Source organism: Cyrtonyx montezumae, unplaced genomic scaffold (genome assembly GCF_038088225.1).
Source record: "Cyrtonyx montezumae isolate F1298 unplaced genomic scaffold, pur_monq_1.0 scaffold_10, whole genome shotgun sequence".
Lineage (NCBI taxonomy): Eukaryota > Metazoa > Chordata > Aves > Galliformes > Odontophoridae > Cyrtonyx > Cyrtonyx montezumae.
This window is the reverse complement of record NW_027071826.1, coordinates 24404454-24424388: the sequence shown is the minus strand read 5'-3', so window position 1 is coordinate 24424388 and position 19935 is coordinate 24404454. Positions and strand designations below refer to the sequence as shown.

General features: G+C 40.6%; 1 protein-coding gene across 1 annotated transcript in view; it reads left to right on the top strand.

Moving 5' to 3' along the window:
- Positions 1-747: 747 nt before the first annotated feature.
- Positions 748-19935, top strand: part of ARHGAP5 (Rho GTPase activating protein 5) — a 43877-nt gene continuing 24689 nt past the window's right edge. The window contains exons 1-2 of the mRNA XM_065753669.1: positions 748-1019; positions 11481-15377. Of these exons, the coding sequence (XP_065609741.1) occupies positions 11655-15377 (3723 nt within the window). The 5' untranslated portion in view covers positions 748-1019; positions 11481-11654. The remainder of the gene's footprint in view (positions 1020-11480; positions 15378-19935) is intronic.

Below are 19935 nucleotides of genomic sequence, written 5' to 3'. Positions count from 1 at the left end.
ACCTTTAAGGCTGAAAGGGAGAACTCAGAAGCGGTGTGTTCTATGGGGAAATCCAATGCTGGCCACTCCAGCCCTGCGGCACGTCAGCTCTGATTGCCTGCCGTCACCTTTCTCTGGGGTCTGGCTGTCCCCAGCTGCAGCGAGAGGAGCACAGGAGCCCTTGAGAGGGTCCACATGCTTCTGCACATGGTCCTGAGTATTAAGCAGCTTTGAGGGTACGGCCGCACCCCGGGACACGAGGATACGCAAGGACCCGGCGTGGCTACAGCAAGCACTGCACTTGGGTGGGAGGGGACCGACTTCCGCCTCTTAAGAAGAGTTTTAAACACCGGCGTTCTGCCCTTCTTCCTCCACTCAGGAACAAGCCCGGTCTCACGCAGGCAGCGTGCACGGACACACCTCGAAGCGGCTCGCACGTACGTGACCGCCGCGGCGCCTCAGGCCTGCACCGCTGGCCGCGGCGGGACTAGAACCCGCGGCCCGCAACCCCTCGCCTCCCCGCGCTGCCCATGCGGCCACCGGGGCACAAGCGAGGCTTCGGGAGCGCGCGCCCGCTCGGGCTGGGGAGGGGGGGAAGGGGGAGGCGGGGCGGAGCGCGGGAGCGCGCGCTGGCTCGCGAAGCCCCGGCTTCCCAGGGAATCCAGCGGCAGCAGGAAGAGGCGCTTCCCCGCGCACGCGCAGCTGGCCCGGCGGGCGCGCGCTGAGCCGCGGCGGCGGGCGGGCGGGAGGGGGGAGGGGAGGGGAGGGAAGCTGCTGAGGTAAAGTTAGGGGGAGAGAGAGACTCCGTCAGCCAAGCGAGAGCCGGGGAAGCTCGGCGGCCGCCATTACTGAGCCGAGAGCGCCGAGGAAGGGAGCGAAGAGGCGGGACGGGACCGCGGCGGCCGGCAGCGTTCGGGAGCCGAGGGCCGTAGAGAGCCCCGCGGGGAGGAGAGACCGCCGGGGGCGCCGGCGTGGAGAGAGCGTCCCGGGAATGCAGGCGCTCCCGCCGCCGCGGAGGAGCCGGATCCCGGCGGCGCGAGGTGAGGGCAGGGAGCCGCTCCCCCGGGAGCGGGGCGGGCGGGACGGAGCCGGGGAGCCGGCCGCGGGCCGGGCGGGGCGGTGCGGTGCGGTGCGGTTGCTGCCGGCCGCGGCCGGAGCGCGGAGAGGGCGGGCGGCCCCACGGCACCGCGCTGGGGAGGGGAGGAGGGGAGGGCAGGGTGCCTGGTCCCAGGCAGGTGATGAAGGCCCGAGCGATGGGAGGGTCTGAGGCTGGCGTGCGAGCTGCCAGCTGGTCACGGCTCTCCGGGGAGAGAGGGAGGGAGGGAGGCAGGGCGGCAGGAAGGGGAGCTCCCTTGCTCCTCTGCTTTCCTTCCTCCTTCCCTTCTCTCCCCCCTCCAACTCCTCCGGCTTCCTCCCTCCTTCCATTCCCATCGCCGGTCTTTCACCCCCCCCCACCCCCAACCCCCTTCTCTTTTATGTCCCTCTTTCTCCGTACTTCTTTTCCTCCTCACTGCCCCCTTCTACTCGTCCTCGTCTTCTTTCAGTCCTCCACCAAATTTCTAACAGTTGTCAATTCTCCTCCTTCCTTTCACCTTCAAGTGTTGCGTTGATACTAAATTGAGGCAAACTTCGCTCTCCTGATGTGTGTGCGTTTCTGTTTTTCCACCAGGTGGATTTTAAGCCTTTGAAATAGGGTAGCCAGTTGCAGTGTTGCAGCTCTCAAGCATTCTGAATCCCTTAAACCAGCATAACCTTTAGACTCTCTCCACCCTAGGAAAGCACCACAGACACACAGATAGAGAGCCACGCTGTTGAAAATGTAGGACAGAAGAAGTGCAAAATACTATTTTAACTTAAAAATAAGGACCCTCTCTTCGGGGTCAGGAGAAATACAGGTCACCTTCCCCCAGAATCTGGCCTAGCTTTTGCTCAGTGGGCCCCTTTTGCCCTCTCCTGTATTACTTCTGGTACCAGCGTGGAGTATTTCCTTAATAAGTAGGAGGGAAGTGTTTTAAATCTAGATCAAAATAGGCCTGTGGGGGTATGTGTGTATTCTTTAGTTTAGTGTCGTGAGGATAACTGGAAGATTTTTTCATTTCTTAGTAAAAATCCGTGACAGAAATTTTAAAAACTATTCTGCAGTGTAAAAAAAAGAGAGAGATCAGTGTATGCTGGTCAATTGTACGTCCATTTTAAACCCGTGCACTGAGGCCAGTTACAGCACTGGTACTCATGTACTTACTGCCTAGATTAATGAGGAATTTCAGGGTGGCATTTTCCTGTTGAGCTGTTGTACCTTCCGAGGGCTCTTCAGCGTGACAGCTGCTGTCAGCAGTGACATCACTGAGCATAGTTGCACGTTTTCTCAGGGGAAAAAAAACGTTTGTATGTAAAACTTGTAGTGCCTAACACTAGCATGTTGCAGATGTTAGTCCAGGTATGTTTTTAGGAGGATCTGTTCTTCTTTGTGCCTTATTTAAAAATTACTTTTAAGATATGCTCTAATCTATTTCTAGTGCTCCCCTGGAACTCTTGTTACTAGAGCTCAGAAAGTGTGGTGCCGCTACAGTAGTTTTTTTGAAAGAGTCTACAGCACTTGAAGTAGCAGAAATCGTTTTAAACATTTGTTACCTGATCACTATCTTGGTGTATTTTATATCAAGTTGTTCTTGAGCCTGGGGCATACTGAACTGAAGTAGTGTGCATTTTTTAGAAGTATCCCTATGGGAAGTGGCTGCCAGTATTATGTATTTAAAAAAATAATTAAAAAAAGGGTAAATAATTGCAACCAAATGCTCTCTGCTCTCTGGTGTTGGGCTGTATTTTAGGTAGGTATTACCTGTGTAATGTAATCCAATTAAATACTTTATGCTCAGACTGAATTGTTTTAAAATCCTGTATTTTGTGCTAACGGTCACATGCTGCAATTTTTGAGGTTAAAATATGCTTTCCTAAAGCTGAAGGTGCCTTTTCATGTGCAAACTGAGTAGGACAGAGATGCACTGACTGGGCTGGTAGGCTGTTCAGTGTATGTTCCCTCCCTGGGAGCTGTTGCTCCAGTGGATGGAACAGAGCTAACTGCACTTGTGTTTACTGAAGGTACTAAAAGGAGGCAGTATCTTAAGGCTTCTCTAGGTATGTCCTTAACAGTAGACGCATCCTACATACTGGCATCTTCTGCCACAGTTTTGCATACGACTCTAAAACTCTCCAAGCATTTATTTTCAGTTGGCTGACACGTGGAGTGCCCTCAAAATCCCATGCATCAGCCGTGCTCTGGGTGCCGTGCTGGCCGACCTCCTGGGGGAATGTGAGTTTGTGCAGACAGGTGTTCAGGGCCGCTGTCATGGCTGTGTTGGTTAGCGGGCCGGAAGCATCGCATCCGTAAGTGGCGTTCCTATGGGAGCAAAACCTGCGTTGCGTTCTTAGTGTGGAGTGATGGAGAGTTCCTTTCCGAGGTTCTGACTGCCCTGTTAGGGCAGTTTTGCCCTGCCGGAGCCGTTGCGTCTGCGGCCCGGTGGCCGCCAGGGGGCTTCGTCGGCACGGCGATGCGGCCCCGCGCCCCGCCGGGTGGGAGCACCTGCGCCGGGGACGGGCGAACCGCTGGCCGCCTCCTGGCCTGCGGGTGTGCCGCCAGACCTGCAGAGAGCAGCGTGGGGACGAGCCGTCCCGGTGATACTGCGAGCTGTCTGTTAGCACTGCCAGGATTTCTTCTATCCGTTATTACCAACGTAAAGGAGGCAGAGTGCTCTTAATCGTCTTTTTTTTTCCCTGAGAGCTCTTAGCCTAGAGGTCAGTGTAACTGAGGTTGGAATGCCGTTGTTTTTTCATTGTTTAGGAGGTACTAGTGGAAGGGCATTTGTTTCGCAGATTGTTTGAGCCCTATCATCAATTCCATATGTTTGTGCATTTCAATGGAATATTTAAACTAAAGAAAAATGAGTTTGGAATTTTTGGCAGGGGAATTGAAGGAATTGTAGCGAAGTTATTAGCTGTGCTTTTTTAATATCTTACACCCATCAGAAACTGAAAGAATCTGTAGTTATTTCATTGTGGTTATGTGTTTTGTGGTCTATCAGAGCAGTTTCCTTGGTTTTGCAGTACTGTATCACTAGATATGCTAGCATAACTGAAGGATGTTTGCATTTAGCAAGGTAAAACTCATACCTCCATGCACAGTTCTAGAAATACGGATGTGTTCACATCGTAACATTAACTCAGATTAGCAAATAATTCTGCAAAATATTATTTGTCACTTTTGCATGGCTTTTCATTTGTTCACTTTGTGAACAATTTGTGTTCTCACGTTACACAGCTAGAAATTACACATGTGAGTTGTGCAAGTTACTCTTTGAATCAAGTCTCCAAACTTCTGTCAGTACCTAAACTTAGAACTCTGTACTGCAGTTCCTCATCAAGCCAAATAGCATGAAGTGATGCAGATGCATGGATTGGCAAGATTTATTTAAGTTGCAGCAGATGCATTTTAGCCCTGTTTATCTCCTTACCTTGATATCCTCCCTCATGTGCTTCATTTTCTTCCTGTCTGTCAGTTCAGTCTTGGGTACTTTTTGTAAGATTTCTTCCCGTAGTGCTTTTGTGTTTTCTTGAATGACTTTGTCAGTAGCCTGATCGTGTAGTCTTGCACTAAGAAACTCGCATGAACAGTAGGCATGTCTTCAGAGGGAACTATTCCTGTGGAGGAAGGATTATGATTTTTTTTTCCGGTAAGCTTGCACTATTTACTTTGCTGTTAAAATGAAAGCTTTGGACGTGTATTGAATGCTCTCAAGTATTCAGAAGTCTGTAGAGAAGTCACTTGTGGGGCCTGAGTTCAGACTTGTGCAGTGATGATAATTGGAACCTCTGCAGTTTACCTATGTTTTTCCTTCATCTAATTTGTGTAGTTTGTGTTTTGTGATTTTTGCCAACAGCAGCAATGACGAGAGATTCCCCTCTCAGTAGTACAGGATTCCAGCTGAGGGGTGGTGGTCTCTTTTGAATTCAGAAATAAAATTTAGGCCTTGCTTTAATTCTGGGCAATGCAATAGCGATTTGCAAATTATTCTTAGTACTAGAGTAGGCTTAGTAAACTTCTGTGTTAAACCCAGCTTTGCACTGTATGGGGCAGTCAGATATTCTTTCTGTCCTTTTATGAACGGATTGCTCTACTTTCCCATGTGAAGAAGTCTTTGGTGTCTCGCTCCGTTAAGGGTGATAGCTGGACATCGTAGGAACCAAATCTGAGATGAATGCGTTTGGGCAGTCCCTTCTTGTTCTCTGTTTGTTTATTGGGACCAGCCACACAGCATCTAAGACTGTATTCCTTTTGAGTTTGAGTGTTATTGCTGGAGATGTTTCAGGGCATCATCCCTTACTGTCTCCTTGCTTGATTAAGTAATTTCCTGATGTGCTGTCTAAACCACTACTTCCTAGTGTTGGTGAGTACTTGCAGAATTTTACCTCAGAGCATGGAGTTTACCCTTATTTATAACTAACTATACTTTATATTTTCAGATTGCCAGTTCTGGTGAGGATGTGATTATTGGCATGTTGGTAAGGGTAACAGGGCACATGAATGACTGGTGAATCAAGATTCTTAGTGAGATTATATTGGCAATCACTGGATCTAGTTTAGTTGATTGAAAAGACTTTGATTTCAAGAGAATATATTTTTATGCTTATAAAGAAGATACATCTTGCTAATTACTGAATGTGCAATAACACTACTATAAGCTGGGTTTCTTTTATTTATTTATTTATTTTCATTAGGTTACAGTGTGTGAATTGTTCTGTTACACTTTGGGTACAATTAGTGATGTGCTGATAGATGTTAGAATTCAGATATCTAAGTATTTTCTAACACTTACTTTTGGTTCTCAAAGTGTGAAGTGAGGGCTAAAGCTATAGGAAAGCTTTGTCAGCAGTAACCTGAATCCAAACCTGTGGCTACCTTGAAATCACGGTCCTTGATATTTGAAAGTGGTGTTTATTTAAAAGTCATCCTGCAAACCTTGTCAGAGGCATTTAATGTTTGAATTGACTTTGTGATCCACTGTAGAGGTCGCAGTACCTTGATGTACCTTGCATAGATCTTGCAAAGCAGACTAGACTGGGATGGCCCTTTTTTATAATGTGTGCTTGGGTAGCTTCTTTATGAACACTGTCACAAGACTATGGTAATTGAAACCAACCCTGGAAAAAATAGTGGTCCTTAACTGTTGTCTCTGGCCAGCGTTAGAGTGAGCAGAGGACCGTGGGAGAACTTTCCTTACCTGTTGGTATTGTTTTTGGCTGCTGTTTGTTGTGGTCATGAGCAGTTTTGGAGAGCCTTTCATACAACACTTACACTCCAGCCTTGTTAGTTCTGCAGACGGTAAACGTTTTTAGGTTCAGAAAATAACTTCAGAAGGTATTCCAGAGTACTCTTAAGTATTTGTGTGTAAGTGATTTTCTTGGCTGTGAACCCACCTGCAACTTCCTGTGCAGCTGCAATTACTAAATAAAGACAAGTAATACTATTTTAGTATTTATTAGTTGCTGATAATATTGTATCCCATGATAATATTTAGAATTTTGCTCAGAAGGCTTTGAGATACATGTACTTGGAAATAAATGGCATCTGTGACTCTAGCTGTCTTTGATACCACAAATTGAGAATTGCAGTATTGCTCTGGCATTGATACACTGCTTATCACTTGCTGAACGTTCTGGTTTTTTGTTTTGTTTTTTTTTAATCAAAGAGAAGACGTAGTAAAGCTTAAGCTTTACTATTTCCACACCGAAATAGAATTACTGAGAATATAAAAGACATAGATGAAAAGCATACTTTTTGGATGTTATGCTTAGCACAGTTACAGCATGGCACTGAGAACCTTTCCTTAGTTAAAAGTGGCTTGCACCATGAAGTAGTCCAAATGCATCAAGTTTCATTCCTTTTCTGTGTATTAGTGTATGTAACATTGTCCTAGCATCTAAAGACTTGTTTTGTGTAGTTGCAAATGTAAGCTCCGTGGAAGAGATCGGTTTTTCATGGCTGTATGTAGTTAGTTGCTGCTACAAAATCAGCGTTTACTGGGGTTTATTACACGCAGGAGCGTTTATTTTATGTATTATCTACTTAACTGATTGCTTGAAGTTCATCTTACAAAACCATATTCCAGGTCTCTCAGTTACAAATTCTTCTGCAAGATTCACTTAGAAGCCTTTGCAACCTAAACGCTGTTGAAATACCACCTTGCACTTCTGAAATCAAAGTTACTAAGGGAGAGTTATGTCTTCTGTCTTTTTCAAGTATTAATAGCTGTATTTAGAGGATTTTAAATGAGGAGGAAGATCTAGCTTGGCCTCTGAGTTGTGAATTAAGCTTGCAGATTTGTGATGGGGGAAACAATTTTCATGCATAGGTTAAGAGTTACACAATTTCTGATCGGTGCTTCTGCTTTTGTAACTTCGAAATTGTTGATGAATCTAACCTTTGTCTTCAGATCCCTCAGGGAAGGACTTATTGAAGGTCACTGTTTAAATGTGGTGACATCACTTCAGAAGGATCACAGCAGGATAATCATCTTGCTTTGCACCTTGTTTTTCTAACAGTAAGTTTAGGCTTTAGGTGTGCGTAATCTTTTGTTTAAGGGGGGTAGGTGGGTGAATGAAATATGAGATGATACACCTTATTTTCTGCATAATTGCACCAGGAAATCTAAAAGCCTGTAAAGACATGGTCTTATGATGCAATTGTTGAAGAACCAGAGATTCTTTCTGCAGTGATGTCATAACACTTCAGTTCCTCAAAATCCTGATAACACATAGAAGTTGTCTATTATTTTCAATTCAAAGACTGAAATAACTTGCAGGAAACCCCTCATTTCAGTCTGTAATAAAAAAATTAGTATGGCACTTTGGATGTTTTTAGTTTGCTATACTAGGAATAGGCAGATTCAAGTAAGGTAATGAAAGTACCTTATTGTAAACTCTTGGTATGTATGTTTTAAAACTGTACAGAGCTATAGAGAACTTTTAATAGCTCACTGTTATTTTAATAAAAATCTTCCTTTTAGGTGTGATTCAATGATGATTACACATTAAATAAATTTCTACCAAGTTTATTATTTAATTAAAGTAAATATCATTCTGTGGATTTCCATTGTACGATCAGTGTAAAATAGAAATTGAAACAAAAACTGCATTTAAAATATTTGAAGTGATTCAACTCCCACTGTTTTGAAAGTCTTCCATGTCAGAAACGTTATGAGAGACTAGTTTCTTTCCTTTTCCTTGTTAAGTGTCATGCTTCAGCTTATTCTTAGTACTTAGTCTCTTAAAAATATAGCAGTTAGATGAAAAAGTTATTGGTGGAAGAGGAAAAATGTTTGCTATGCGGAGATGTAGGTGATCTGAAAGTACTGAGTCTAAACTAGTTGCAAATTGATAGTGTCTTCCTGGTTAAATGAAATAATCTGGTGAAGGAAGATCTCTGTTTAGTCCCCATCAAATGTGTATTATGCTGTATTCAGTAGAAAACATTTTTATAGTAGAAGTAGTGACTAAATTTCTCATTCTAGTGGTCTGAACGATGCTACACTGATAAAGTATCGCTTAGAAAGAAAACACTGGTTTGGTTTATTTGTACTAATATATAAATAGTGTTTGTGAAGGATTTACTTTCATTAAGTTTACTAAGTTTCATTAAGCAATATAAAAATATTAAGTGTAAAAATTACTGACTTCACTTTCCCTTTCCTTTCTCAATGTAAGTCATAGTTTATTCTTTCTTAAGAAGGTACTTTTCTTCACCATTTCTATAACTGAAAACTGTCTTTTATAATGTATTATATATTTCTATATGTGATCAATGAGCTTTATGATAAAGATGGTTCCATAGATACTGTTCAGATTTTCAGACTTTCAGATTTCTAGGTGGAAGATTCTGCCCAGACATTTATTCTGTATAGCCAGTATGTTAAAGGTTTCAAAACTTCCATCTTCTATTACAGCGTGATACAAATACTTCTTTAGAACTGCTAGATGGCTTCAAGTGTTCTAATGTTTGTGAATTAGTTTTTGAGGCAGATTTTGAGTCCATTGGGTGACAGATTTGAAGTCACAGTATTACCATGTGTCATGAATTGAAAAAGACCCAGAACGTCTGAGTTTAATTCGTAGCTCCATACAGCCCTCCCAAAAAATCAAAAACTTACATATTTCTTCCTTTTAATACTAAAGGAAGTTACTGTAGTAGTATTCTCAACAATTTTTTGCTTAGAATGCCAACATAGTAAATAAAACAGAGATACTGAGGTTAAGATTTTAGTGCTAGGACTCCTCATGCCTTTTTCTTTCATATATAGTTTGTTAACATTTGTATTTAGGTAATTTACACTGTTCAAAGTAACATACTCCAGAAATACAAAACCAAGTATGTTAAGTAACCTATGTATTGTATTTATAGCATTGTGTGGTTACTTTTATTTTTTCATTCTCTTGATTAGAAGATACGTTTTTAAAATAATTTTCTATCAAAAGTAATATTATGAATATATTTTTCACAAAATGGTTGAAGTTAGCAAGGGCTTCTGAGTCATTTTGGTCCGATTGCTTGAGTGGGGCCACCTAGAGCAGGTTGCCCAGGATGATCTATGTACAGGTGGCTTTTGAGTATATCCAGGTGAGGGAAGTTCTGCAGTCTTCTCTGGGCACCCTATTTCAGTGCTGAGTCACTTGCCTTTTTTTAAATAAAAATAAATTTGCTATGTGCATATGGAAGCTCCTGAGTTTGTTTGTGTCCGTTACCTCTGTACCAGTCATTCACCATTGCTGAGAGGAATCTGTCTCTGCCTTCTTTGTACCTTCTGTCCAAATATTTATATATATTGATGAGATCACTCCAGGTTAATCAATTTCATTCTTTCCTCATATGAGAGAATGAGAGATGTTTTAATCCCCTAACGAGTGTGGTGGCCCTTCACTGGACTCCAGGTGTGGCCTCAGCAGTGCTGAAATATTGGGGAAAGACCAGTTCTCTTGACGTACTTGTGACTCTCTTCGTAAGGCAGCCTGAGATACCGTTGACTTTCTTTGCCACAAGACAAAGTACTGCCACAGTACTGACTCATGATAACTGGGATCCCTAGGTCTGCATTTGCAAAGCTACTTTTAGTATGGTTGTCCTCCAGCATATATTTATATGTGCAATTGTTCTTCATGTGCAGGAGTTTGCACTTCTTGTTGAACTGCACAGGTTTCTGTCAGCTTGTTTCTCCTCTCTATCAAAGTCCCTCTGTAAAGCAGTGTAAACTTGTGATCTGACAGCCTTTCCTTCTAGTTTTATATCATCTTCAAACTTGCTGAGAGAACTCTGGCCCATCATCCAAATTATCACAGAAGATGTTGAAGTGTACTATTAACTCCTGGGTACTCCTCCAGTTTGTGACCTCCAGCTAGACTTGATGTTCAGGGCAACCTGCTGGGTTGCTGGCCATTCAGTCTTCTTTTGTTTGTTTTGTTTTCTGCATAGTGCAATTATTTCTAAAACAGTAAATCTCTTTCAGTTTGTAGTAATTACATAGGCAGCATCTTTTGATTAATAGCTGATAGTGCTACTCATTATACGAGTTGACAGCTTCAATGAAGCCACTGAATCCTTACAGTAATTCTGTGGAAGTTTGTGTATTTAGTTTCTGTTTACAATTATTGCTTTTTTTTTTTAATTTTATTTTCAAGGGACAGGAGGATGGATAGTATCCATCAGATAAAAACCTCAGAATTATATCTTTTTGTTTTAGTATCTGCATACAGGTGTTCACATTTTTTTTCAGTTGAATTTAGGTTAGAAATTTTTCCTTAAAAGCAGTTTACTCTTAGTGGGCAAATGAAGTAGTTTACTTTTGCAGGTAGGTGATAACTGAGTTGTATTGTCAACTACCTGGTTTTACAGCTTTGTATTTAGAATGTTTCTTTACTGTAATCTAAAACAAATGTATACAAAGTTGATGTTTGTGCAAGTAAGCCTGCTATCCTGTGGAAATGTGAGCATAATTGAAAGTCTATTTATGTGAATTTTTCTCAGAATTTGTTACTGTAATGTATTTATCTATAGTGAGTGCCAGATACCATAAAACTTAACTTGCCCCTTATCTCAATTAATAAAGAAAAATCTTGTAAAGCAGAAAATGCTGCTTGGTGCCTGTAAGTTGTAGAATAAAAGTTATTTGTTTTTTCCAGCCATATTCTGATCACCTATTCAAATAGGTGAACTATTACTAAACTGTGTCTTATACCTGTTTATTTTTAAGTCTGTGATATAAATAAGATTAATATGAATAAACTGTGAGCTCAGGATCTTATTTAAAGTAGTTGTGAAGCATTCGTGTACAGAGAAAATAATTTCAGGGTAAACAAGCAATATTGCTTTTAAAATCTCTTTTCTCTTGTGAATTACAGTCAGGACATACATGCAATCTATAACTTTTTTTTTTTTTTTTTTTTTTTTTGTCCTTTAGGAAGATGATCCTTCTTCATCCTGTGTGTCTGAGCTCTCAATGACAAGCTGAAGCAAGGGCAACTGAAAGCTGTTGGTGAAACCCTGGATATACAATTTAAACTTGTAGGATCATTTCCAGAATGAAAACCACATACAGTTACCTTAATAATTGCCAGATGATGAGAGGAAAGTTATGATGGCAAAAAACAAAGAGCCACGTCCCCCATCTTATGCTGTTAGTGTTGTTGGACTGTCTGGAACTGAAAAGGATAAAGGCAATTGTGGAGTTGGAAAGTCGTGTTTGTGCAATAGGTTCGTTCGTTCAAAAGCAGATGAATATTACCCTGAGCATACCTCTGTGCTTAGCACAATTGACTTTGGAGGAAGAGTTGTTAACAATGATCACTTTTTGTACTGGGGTGACGTAACACAAAGTGGGGAGGATGGAATTGACTGCAGAATTCACGTCATTGAACAGACTGAGTTCATTGATGATCAGACTTTCTTGCCTCACCGGAGTACAAACTTACAACCATATATAAAACGTGCAGCTGCCTCCAAACTGCAGTCAGCAGAAAAATTAATGTACATTTGCACAGATCAACTGGGCTTGGAGCAAGACTTTGAGCAAAAACAAATGCCGGAAGGGAAGTTAAGCATAGACGGATTTTTACTGTGCATTGATGTAAGCCAAGGATGCAATAGGAAGTTTGATGATCAACTTAAATTTGTGAATAATCTCTATATTCAGCTATCAAAATCTAAGAAACCCATAATAATAGCAGCAACAAAATGTGATGAATGTGTGGATCATTATTTACGAGAGGTTCAGGCGTTTGCTTCTAATAAGAAGAATCTTGTGGTAGTGGAAACGTCAGCAAGATTTAACGTCAATGTTGAAACTTGTTTTACTGCCCTGGTACAAATGATGGATAAAACTCGTGGTAAACCTAAAATAATCCCTTACTTGGATGCCTACAAAACTCAAAGACAGCTAGTTGTTACAGCAACAGACAAGTTTGAAAAACTTGTTCAAACTGTGAGAGACTATCATGCTACTTGGAAAACAGTGAGTAATAAACTGAAAAACCACCCTGATTATGAAGAATACATAAATTTGGAAGGAACAAAAAAGGCCAAAAATACCTTTTCAAAACACATAGAACAGCTTAAACAGGAACATATTAGAAAAAGAAAAGAAGAATACATAAATGCGTTGCCACGAGCTCTTAATACTCTTCTGTCAAATCTAGATGAGGTTGAGCATTTGAGCTGGGCAGAGGCATTGAAGTTGATAGAGAAGAGGCCTGACTTCCATTCTTGTTTTGTAGTGCTTGAAAAAACACCCTGGGATGAAACTGACCATATAGATAAAGTGAATGACAGAAGGATTCCGTTTGACCTTCTCACCACGCTAGAGGCAGAAAAAGTTTATCAAAATCATGTGCAGCATCTTATATCTGAAAAAAGGAGAATTGAAATGAAGGAGAAATTCAAAAAAACTCTTGAGAAAATCCAATTCATTTCACCTGGTCAGCCATGGGAAGAAGTTATATGTTTCGTTATGGAGGATGAGGCATTCAAATACATCACTGATGCAGATAGTAAGGAGGTGTATGGTAGGCATCAGAGGGAGATTGTTGAAAAAGCCAAAGAGGAGTTTCAGGAAATGCTTTTTGAACATTCAGAGCTATTTTATGACCTGGATCTTAACGCAACACCGAGCTCAGATAAGATGAGTGAAATTCATGCAGTTCTGAGTGAAGAGCCTAGATACAAAGCTTTACAGAAACTTGCACCTGATAGAGAATCTCTTCTTCTGAAACACATAGGATTTGTTTATCATCCAACTAAAGAAACTTGTCTCAGTGGCCAAAACTGTATGGACATTAAAGTAGAGCAGTTACTTGCCAACAGTCTTCTACAGTTAGACCATGGCCGTTCAAATTTATACCATGATAGTGCCAACATAGATAAAGTTAATCTTTTCATTTTGGGCAAAGATGGCCTTGCGCAAGAGCTTGCAAATGAAATTCGGACACAATCCACTGATGATGAATATGCATTAGATGGAAAAATATATGAGCTAGATCTTAGGCCAGTTGATGCAAAATCCCCATACTTGTTGACTCAGTTGTGGACCTCTACCTTCAAACCACATGGTTGTTTTTGTGTGTTTAACTCTATTGAATCACTGAATTTTATTGGGGATTGCATTGCAAAAATAAGAACTGAAGCATCTCAGATACGGAGAGACAAGTATATGGCTAATCTTCCATTTACATTAATACTGGCTAATCAGAGGGACAGCGTTAGCAAGAATCTACCCATTCTGAGGCATCAGGGACAGCAGTTGGCCAACAAATTACAGTGTCCTTTCGTAGATGTGCCTGCTGGTACGTATCCACGCAAATTTAATGAGACCCAAATAAAACAAGCTCTAAGGGGAGTACTGGAAGCAGTTAAACACCACTTTGATGTTGTGAGTCCTGTTCCCACTATTAAAGATCTGTCAGAAGCTGACTTAAGAATTGTCATGTGTGCTATGTGTGGTGATCCATTCAGTGTAGATCTCATTCTTTCACCCTTTCTTGACTCTCACTCCTGTAGTGCTGCTCAGGCTGGCCAAAACAATTCTGTGATGCTTGATAAAATTATAGGTGAAAAGAGGCGTAGAATACAAATAACTATATTATCATACCATTCTTCAATTGGTGTAAGGAAGGATGAACTCGTTCATGGATATATACTGGTTTACTCTGCAAAGCGGAAGGCATCCATGGGAATGCTTCGGGCATTTCTTTCTGAGGTTCAGGATACAATTCCTGTCCAGTTAGTGGCTGTCACAGATAGCCAGGCAGACTTTTTTGAGAATGAAGCTATCAAGGAGCTCATGACTGAAGGAGAACACATAGCAACAGAGATTACTGCAAAGTTTACAGCTTTATATTCATTATCTCAATATCATCGTCAAACAGAGGTCTTCACTTTGTTCTTCAGCGATGTATTAGAGAAGAAAAATATGATTGAAAGTTCCTATATGTCAGACAGCACAAGGGAAACAACGCATACAAGTGAGGATGTTTTTTCAAGGTCTCCCAGAGGAAGTTCCCTTGACTATAATTATCCAGATTCAGAGGATGATGCTGAGGGACCACCACCGTACAGTCCGATTGGTGATGATGTAAGGTTACTGCCAACCCCTAGTGACCGTTCGAAGTACCGATTGGACTTGGAAGGAAACGAGTATCCTGTTCACAGTACACCACTCAACTGTCATGACCACGAACGCAACCATAAAGTGCCTCCTCCCATAAAGCCGAAACCCCTTGTTCCAAGAACAAATGTGAAAAAACTGGATCCTAACCTCCTGAAAACAATTGAGGCGGGTATTGGTAAAAACCCAAGGAAGCAACCTTCTCGAGTGCCTGTAGCACCACCAGAAGATGTAGAGCAATCTGACAATTATGCTGAACCCATTGACACTATTTTCAAACATAAAGGTTTTGCAGATGATATCTACGCAGTTCCAGATGATAGTCAGAATCGCATTATTAAAGTTCGAAACTCAATGCCTATAAATGCCCAGGGTGATGAAGAAAATGGGTTTTCTGACAGAATATCAAAAAGTCACGGGGAAAGAAGACCTTCAAAGTACAAATACAAGTCTAAGACATTGTTCAGCAAGGCTAAGTCTTACTATAGGAGAACACATTCTGATGCAAGTGATGATGAGGCTTTTACCACCTCTAAAGCTAAGAGAAAAGGAAGACATCGTGGAAGTGAGGAAGACCCACTTCTTTCACCTGTTGAAACCTGGAAGGGTGGCATAGATAACCCTGCTATTACATCAGATCAAGAATTGGATGATAAAAAAACAAGAAAGAAAACTCAAAAAGTAAAAGAAGATAAGAAGGTAAGTCAGTTATTTGTGATTTGAACCACATGCATTTATATGTGTATATTATCGACTTTTTTACACATCTAATGCACTGTAAGAAGGGAGAAGCCAAAATAAGCAGCTCTTTATTTTGAAAAATATTCTGTAAAATTTGTAAGTAGCATTGTTTCGTTCTGTCCAAGGTTTCTCCAGCAGACTTGAGGAATGTGATGGGTTGTCCACCTAATCAGTTGTTTTACAAGTTTTAGTTCTTTTCATTTCTGTACATACCTGTTCAGTTTCACTTCCTTCTGTATGTGTAAGTGAAGGCAGAATTTAGTCTACAAATCCTCCCTTGTTGATTGTGATATCTGTTTAAAAAAAAAAAAAAAAAGAAAAACCTGAAGAAAAAAAAAAAAAAACAACAAAACAAAACCTACTTTATGAATACAGGGTAGAACTGGTTCTTGCAGTTCTTGCAGTTCTGGCTGTTGGAATGAAGTTAAGGGCTGGTGAGTGAAAGGAGTGGTTTCTTTTTCATTCTCAGTTGTCTGCTGGGAACTTGGTACTCTTTTTAAAGAGCATGAAAAGGGAAATTTTTATAGTGGCTTCGCTGATAACGGCATTTTTCTAGTGCGTGCAACCAAATAATCAACGTGTACAGTTTTCTGCTAAAAACAAAACAAAGGGAACAAAATGCCCACTTGGTGTAAATTTCTAAATAATTGATACTGCCCTTGAAAAATGCCTGTTCTATTTTAGTCTTTATGTTTCTTGTTTACTTTTTCTTTTATGCTTCTTTTTAAGTTTACATTCAGGTAGTATTGTGACTATAGGTACTAAAATTTATACTCTATAGATGAGCAGTAGTGTAAGTAGCTTCTGTTTAACATTACATTGGTCAGTTATGTGTATTCCTTCTTGTTGCAAAATAAGTTGTCATACTTAATACTGTCTTTGATAGGATTTTAAAATGTTCCTATTAGCTTATATCTGACTACAGGAATAGCGTATAGAGAAGTAAAATTTAACTCCAAAATTTCATAATCGTTTAAGTTCTGAATTGTTCATAGAATCCAGCTGTGATTTGAATTACAAATGACTGATTTAAAGGATACTGAATTTTCTTATTTTCCTAACAAGCATTGCTATTGTTATCTTGTGATTATAAAATCATATGATTAAAAATACTAAGAAGATACTTTAGGGGGAAACAAATTAAAAAAAACAAACAAAAAACCCAGAACAATTGTATACTTTTGACTGAAGTTATCTTACTCCGTAGAAATTGAAATACAGCATTTGTACTGCTGTCTCAGCTCTGTTGAGTTGTCAGAAATTTCCTTGGAGGTGCATATTTATGTTTAAACTTTGTCAACTGGATGTCATAGGATTTTCTCTTCCTGACATTGTGTCAGCAACTCCCTTGCTGTGTTTATCAGGGCTTCTGCTGTTGCTTTAACCTGTTCAGGGGCAAATGGAGTCAGAAGTTTGATTGTTGTAACTTTCCTTGCAACAGCTAAGTCTACTACAAGAGTAGTTTTAAGTTTTCTGTAGCCTACCTCTTGCTTTTTATCTGAATTTGTATTCTGTGGTCCAGGGCTGTTGCTCCCCTTTCTAAAAGCAGAAATAGAAATTATTGGAATGATGGAGAAAACAAATTTCTCTTTCAAGGTAAAATGCTTATAAGTATTCAGAAAGTCTAAGAATGTTGAATGCCGAGTTCTTTTAATAAGTAGTGGGGTTTTTTGTGTGTATGTTGTGTTGATACATATTACATTGAAAAGTAGTTCCACTTCATGTGGTAAGTCACTTCAGTTTATAAGTAATATAGTCCTTTGTTTTTCTTTAACTGTAGTTTCATTTTCTGAAAGAGGTGCATAGTTTTATTAATTTTGCAACGTAGAATATTTTAGTGTGTTGTATGGGCAGCCAGCAATCTTTAATTACAGCGCTGGGAGAATTATTCACATGATATTTTTCTTTCCTTCATGTGCTTTGTGGACCGTGCTAGAGTTATTAATGAACAAGTATTTTACTTGTTGTTTTTTGGTTTTTTCTTTTTTTTAATTGAAAAGTTTGACCTCATGAATGTGAAAAGGATAAATAAAATTTTGTACTACTTCCTGAGTATTTCTTAAGGCTGTTACTGATATTTTTTCTAAACTGTTCAGCTGTATGTAATGGTAACATAAGTTAAAGTGTAGCTATTTTTGCTATAACTGTAGTTACACTAAACTATAAATATTTTATAAACAATATGAATTTATTCAATTCAAAACAAAAACTCAAACTGTTAAGACTGAGGTCCTTGTTGTCAATGCATCTGCAGGGACAGGAAGGAGGAAAGAAGTTTTGGCAAACAGTAGGGGAAACAACTATTGCTTTTACCAGCCCTAGTTCTATTGTTCTGAAATCTACTCGCACCGAATAGCTTGAGTTAGTGAAGAGAGGCAGTGATTATGAAGCCCAACTATTGGTTCAGTGTAGGACCATCCAAAATTCAAGTACTGTGTTTGAGGATGTTGTCCAAACGCTCCTTGAACTCTGGCAGCTTTGGGCTGTGTCCACTTGACCTGGGGCATCTGCTCCATGCCCGTCCACCCTCTGGTGCAGAACCTTTTCCTAACACCCACCTTGACTCTTCTGATGCAGCTCCGTACTGTTCCCTCCGGCCATGTCACTGTCACAAGAGAGCAGAGCTCAGTGCAGCCCCTCCACTTCCTGAGAGGAGCTGTAGGCTGCCAAGAGGCCTCCTCTCAGTATCCTCTGCTCTGCACTGAACAAACCAAGGGACCTCAACTGCTTATTATCAGTTTTGCCCTTTAGACCCTTCACCATCTTTGTAGCCCTCCTTTGGACACTCTAATAGCTTTATGTTTTTCTTATATTGTGGCACTGAAAGCTGTGCGTACTGCTTGAGGTAAGGCCATAAAGTAGAGAGAGGGGCAATTCCTTGCCCAGTGGCAGTGCTAGGCCTGGTGCATCCCAGGGTATGGTTGGACTTTAGTGCTGCTGATGGATCATATTCAGTTGCTGCCTGTCAGTCAGTCCCCAGACTTTTTTCCACAGGGCTGCCTCTCATCCCCTGACTACAGCTAGCCCCAGTCTGATTTATACAGCCAGGATTGCTGTGTCCCCAGGTGTGCCCCAATCTGGCACTTGTTAGTTACATTTGTACCAAACTTAAAATGTCTATTCTGAACACTTGAGATGTTATCAAGGACAGGAGTAAATATTCAGTATTGCTATACTTACAGCAGTTTGGAATCATAAATTAGAATGTTTTACTTGTGAAGCATAGCAATGACAAATCTATGGCAAGCAGATAATATTACTTGCAATATCCTCTAACATTGCTTACTATCAAAGGAAATGAAATAATTTAAAACAGAACAGTAAAATTGAGTGTACTTCAGTCTGAATTTATTGTCCACTGATGCTACTGTTAATGCCATTAAGTGTTTGTGTTCTCAGATCTCATTTCTGTGTGCCAGTAGTCAGAACTGGAGGAACCATCCCTGAGCTTTGTTTGCAGTTGCAGAAATAATCCATCTGAAGACTTTCTTTCCCTTCATTGTCACTTTTCTGTGGGACTCCAGAACTTTTATTGTCTTTCTGTTGGTGAGGAACCCTCTTACAGTTTCTAGTTATCACCTTTTCTTGCTGTAACCTTTCTGATTTTTTTTGCCTTCTGTAGTCTGCTGCCCCTGAACAAGTAAGCAAAAACGCTTCTTACTTCTTCACCTGAGTTTTATAAGGTGAAGTTTTTGTAATTCCTCTGAGTTTGTATTTTTGAATAAGGATGACTGAAACTGTGGATTGTATTGCAAATACTGTTGTATTTGTTGAGTTGCACCCACTTTTTACAGCAGTTACTGTCACTTTAGTATCCTTAGGCCCATTCTTGTCCTCAGTAAATTCCAATTACTATATTCCTAGTATATAGTATAGGTGGTAGTTTTCCGGTGTCTGATTTTTCCATTAGACTGTGACTTTTATGTTACTGAATATTGTCCTGTTTCTGTTCCTCTATTCGTCACAGTAATTTCATATCATCATTGAATGTCTTACTAAAGTACAGATTGGCAAAACTGCCCGGTAACTGTGTTTTCTTTGCCTCAAGGAAAGTGAATATATTTTTGGTGGAGAAGGTTGGATCAGTCTATTGTAATCTGATTTATGATACAGGCGCCTTCATCCTATTTTATTACGCATTAGAGTTATTACCATAGCTCTAAACATTCTGAAAATAATTGTTCTGTAGCCTTGTGTATATTACTAACAAGCAGTCTGTTAACCTTTCTCTGATAGAGAGATAAAATGAAGAATAGTAGATAAAAATGAAAATGGACTGGTTTTCAGAGTAATAGTACCTTTTAGCCAGGTTGATGTGGAGCTGTGTGTGCACCTCATGCATGAGGGCTGGCTGTGCTTGAAAGCAAGCTTTCAAGTGCACACTACATACTGGTGTTCACGAGCCCAGGATTACTAAGCACAGAGTACAGTTTTTTATGCAGCTTTACCTTGGTTGCTTTTTTACCTTGCCTAGTGAGACCTCTCCAGATGAGATGTATACCTGTGCTCATTCATC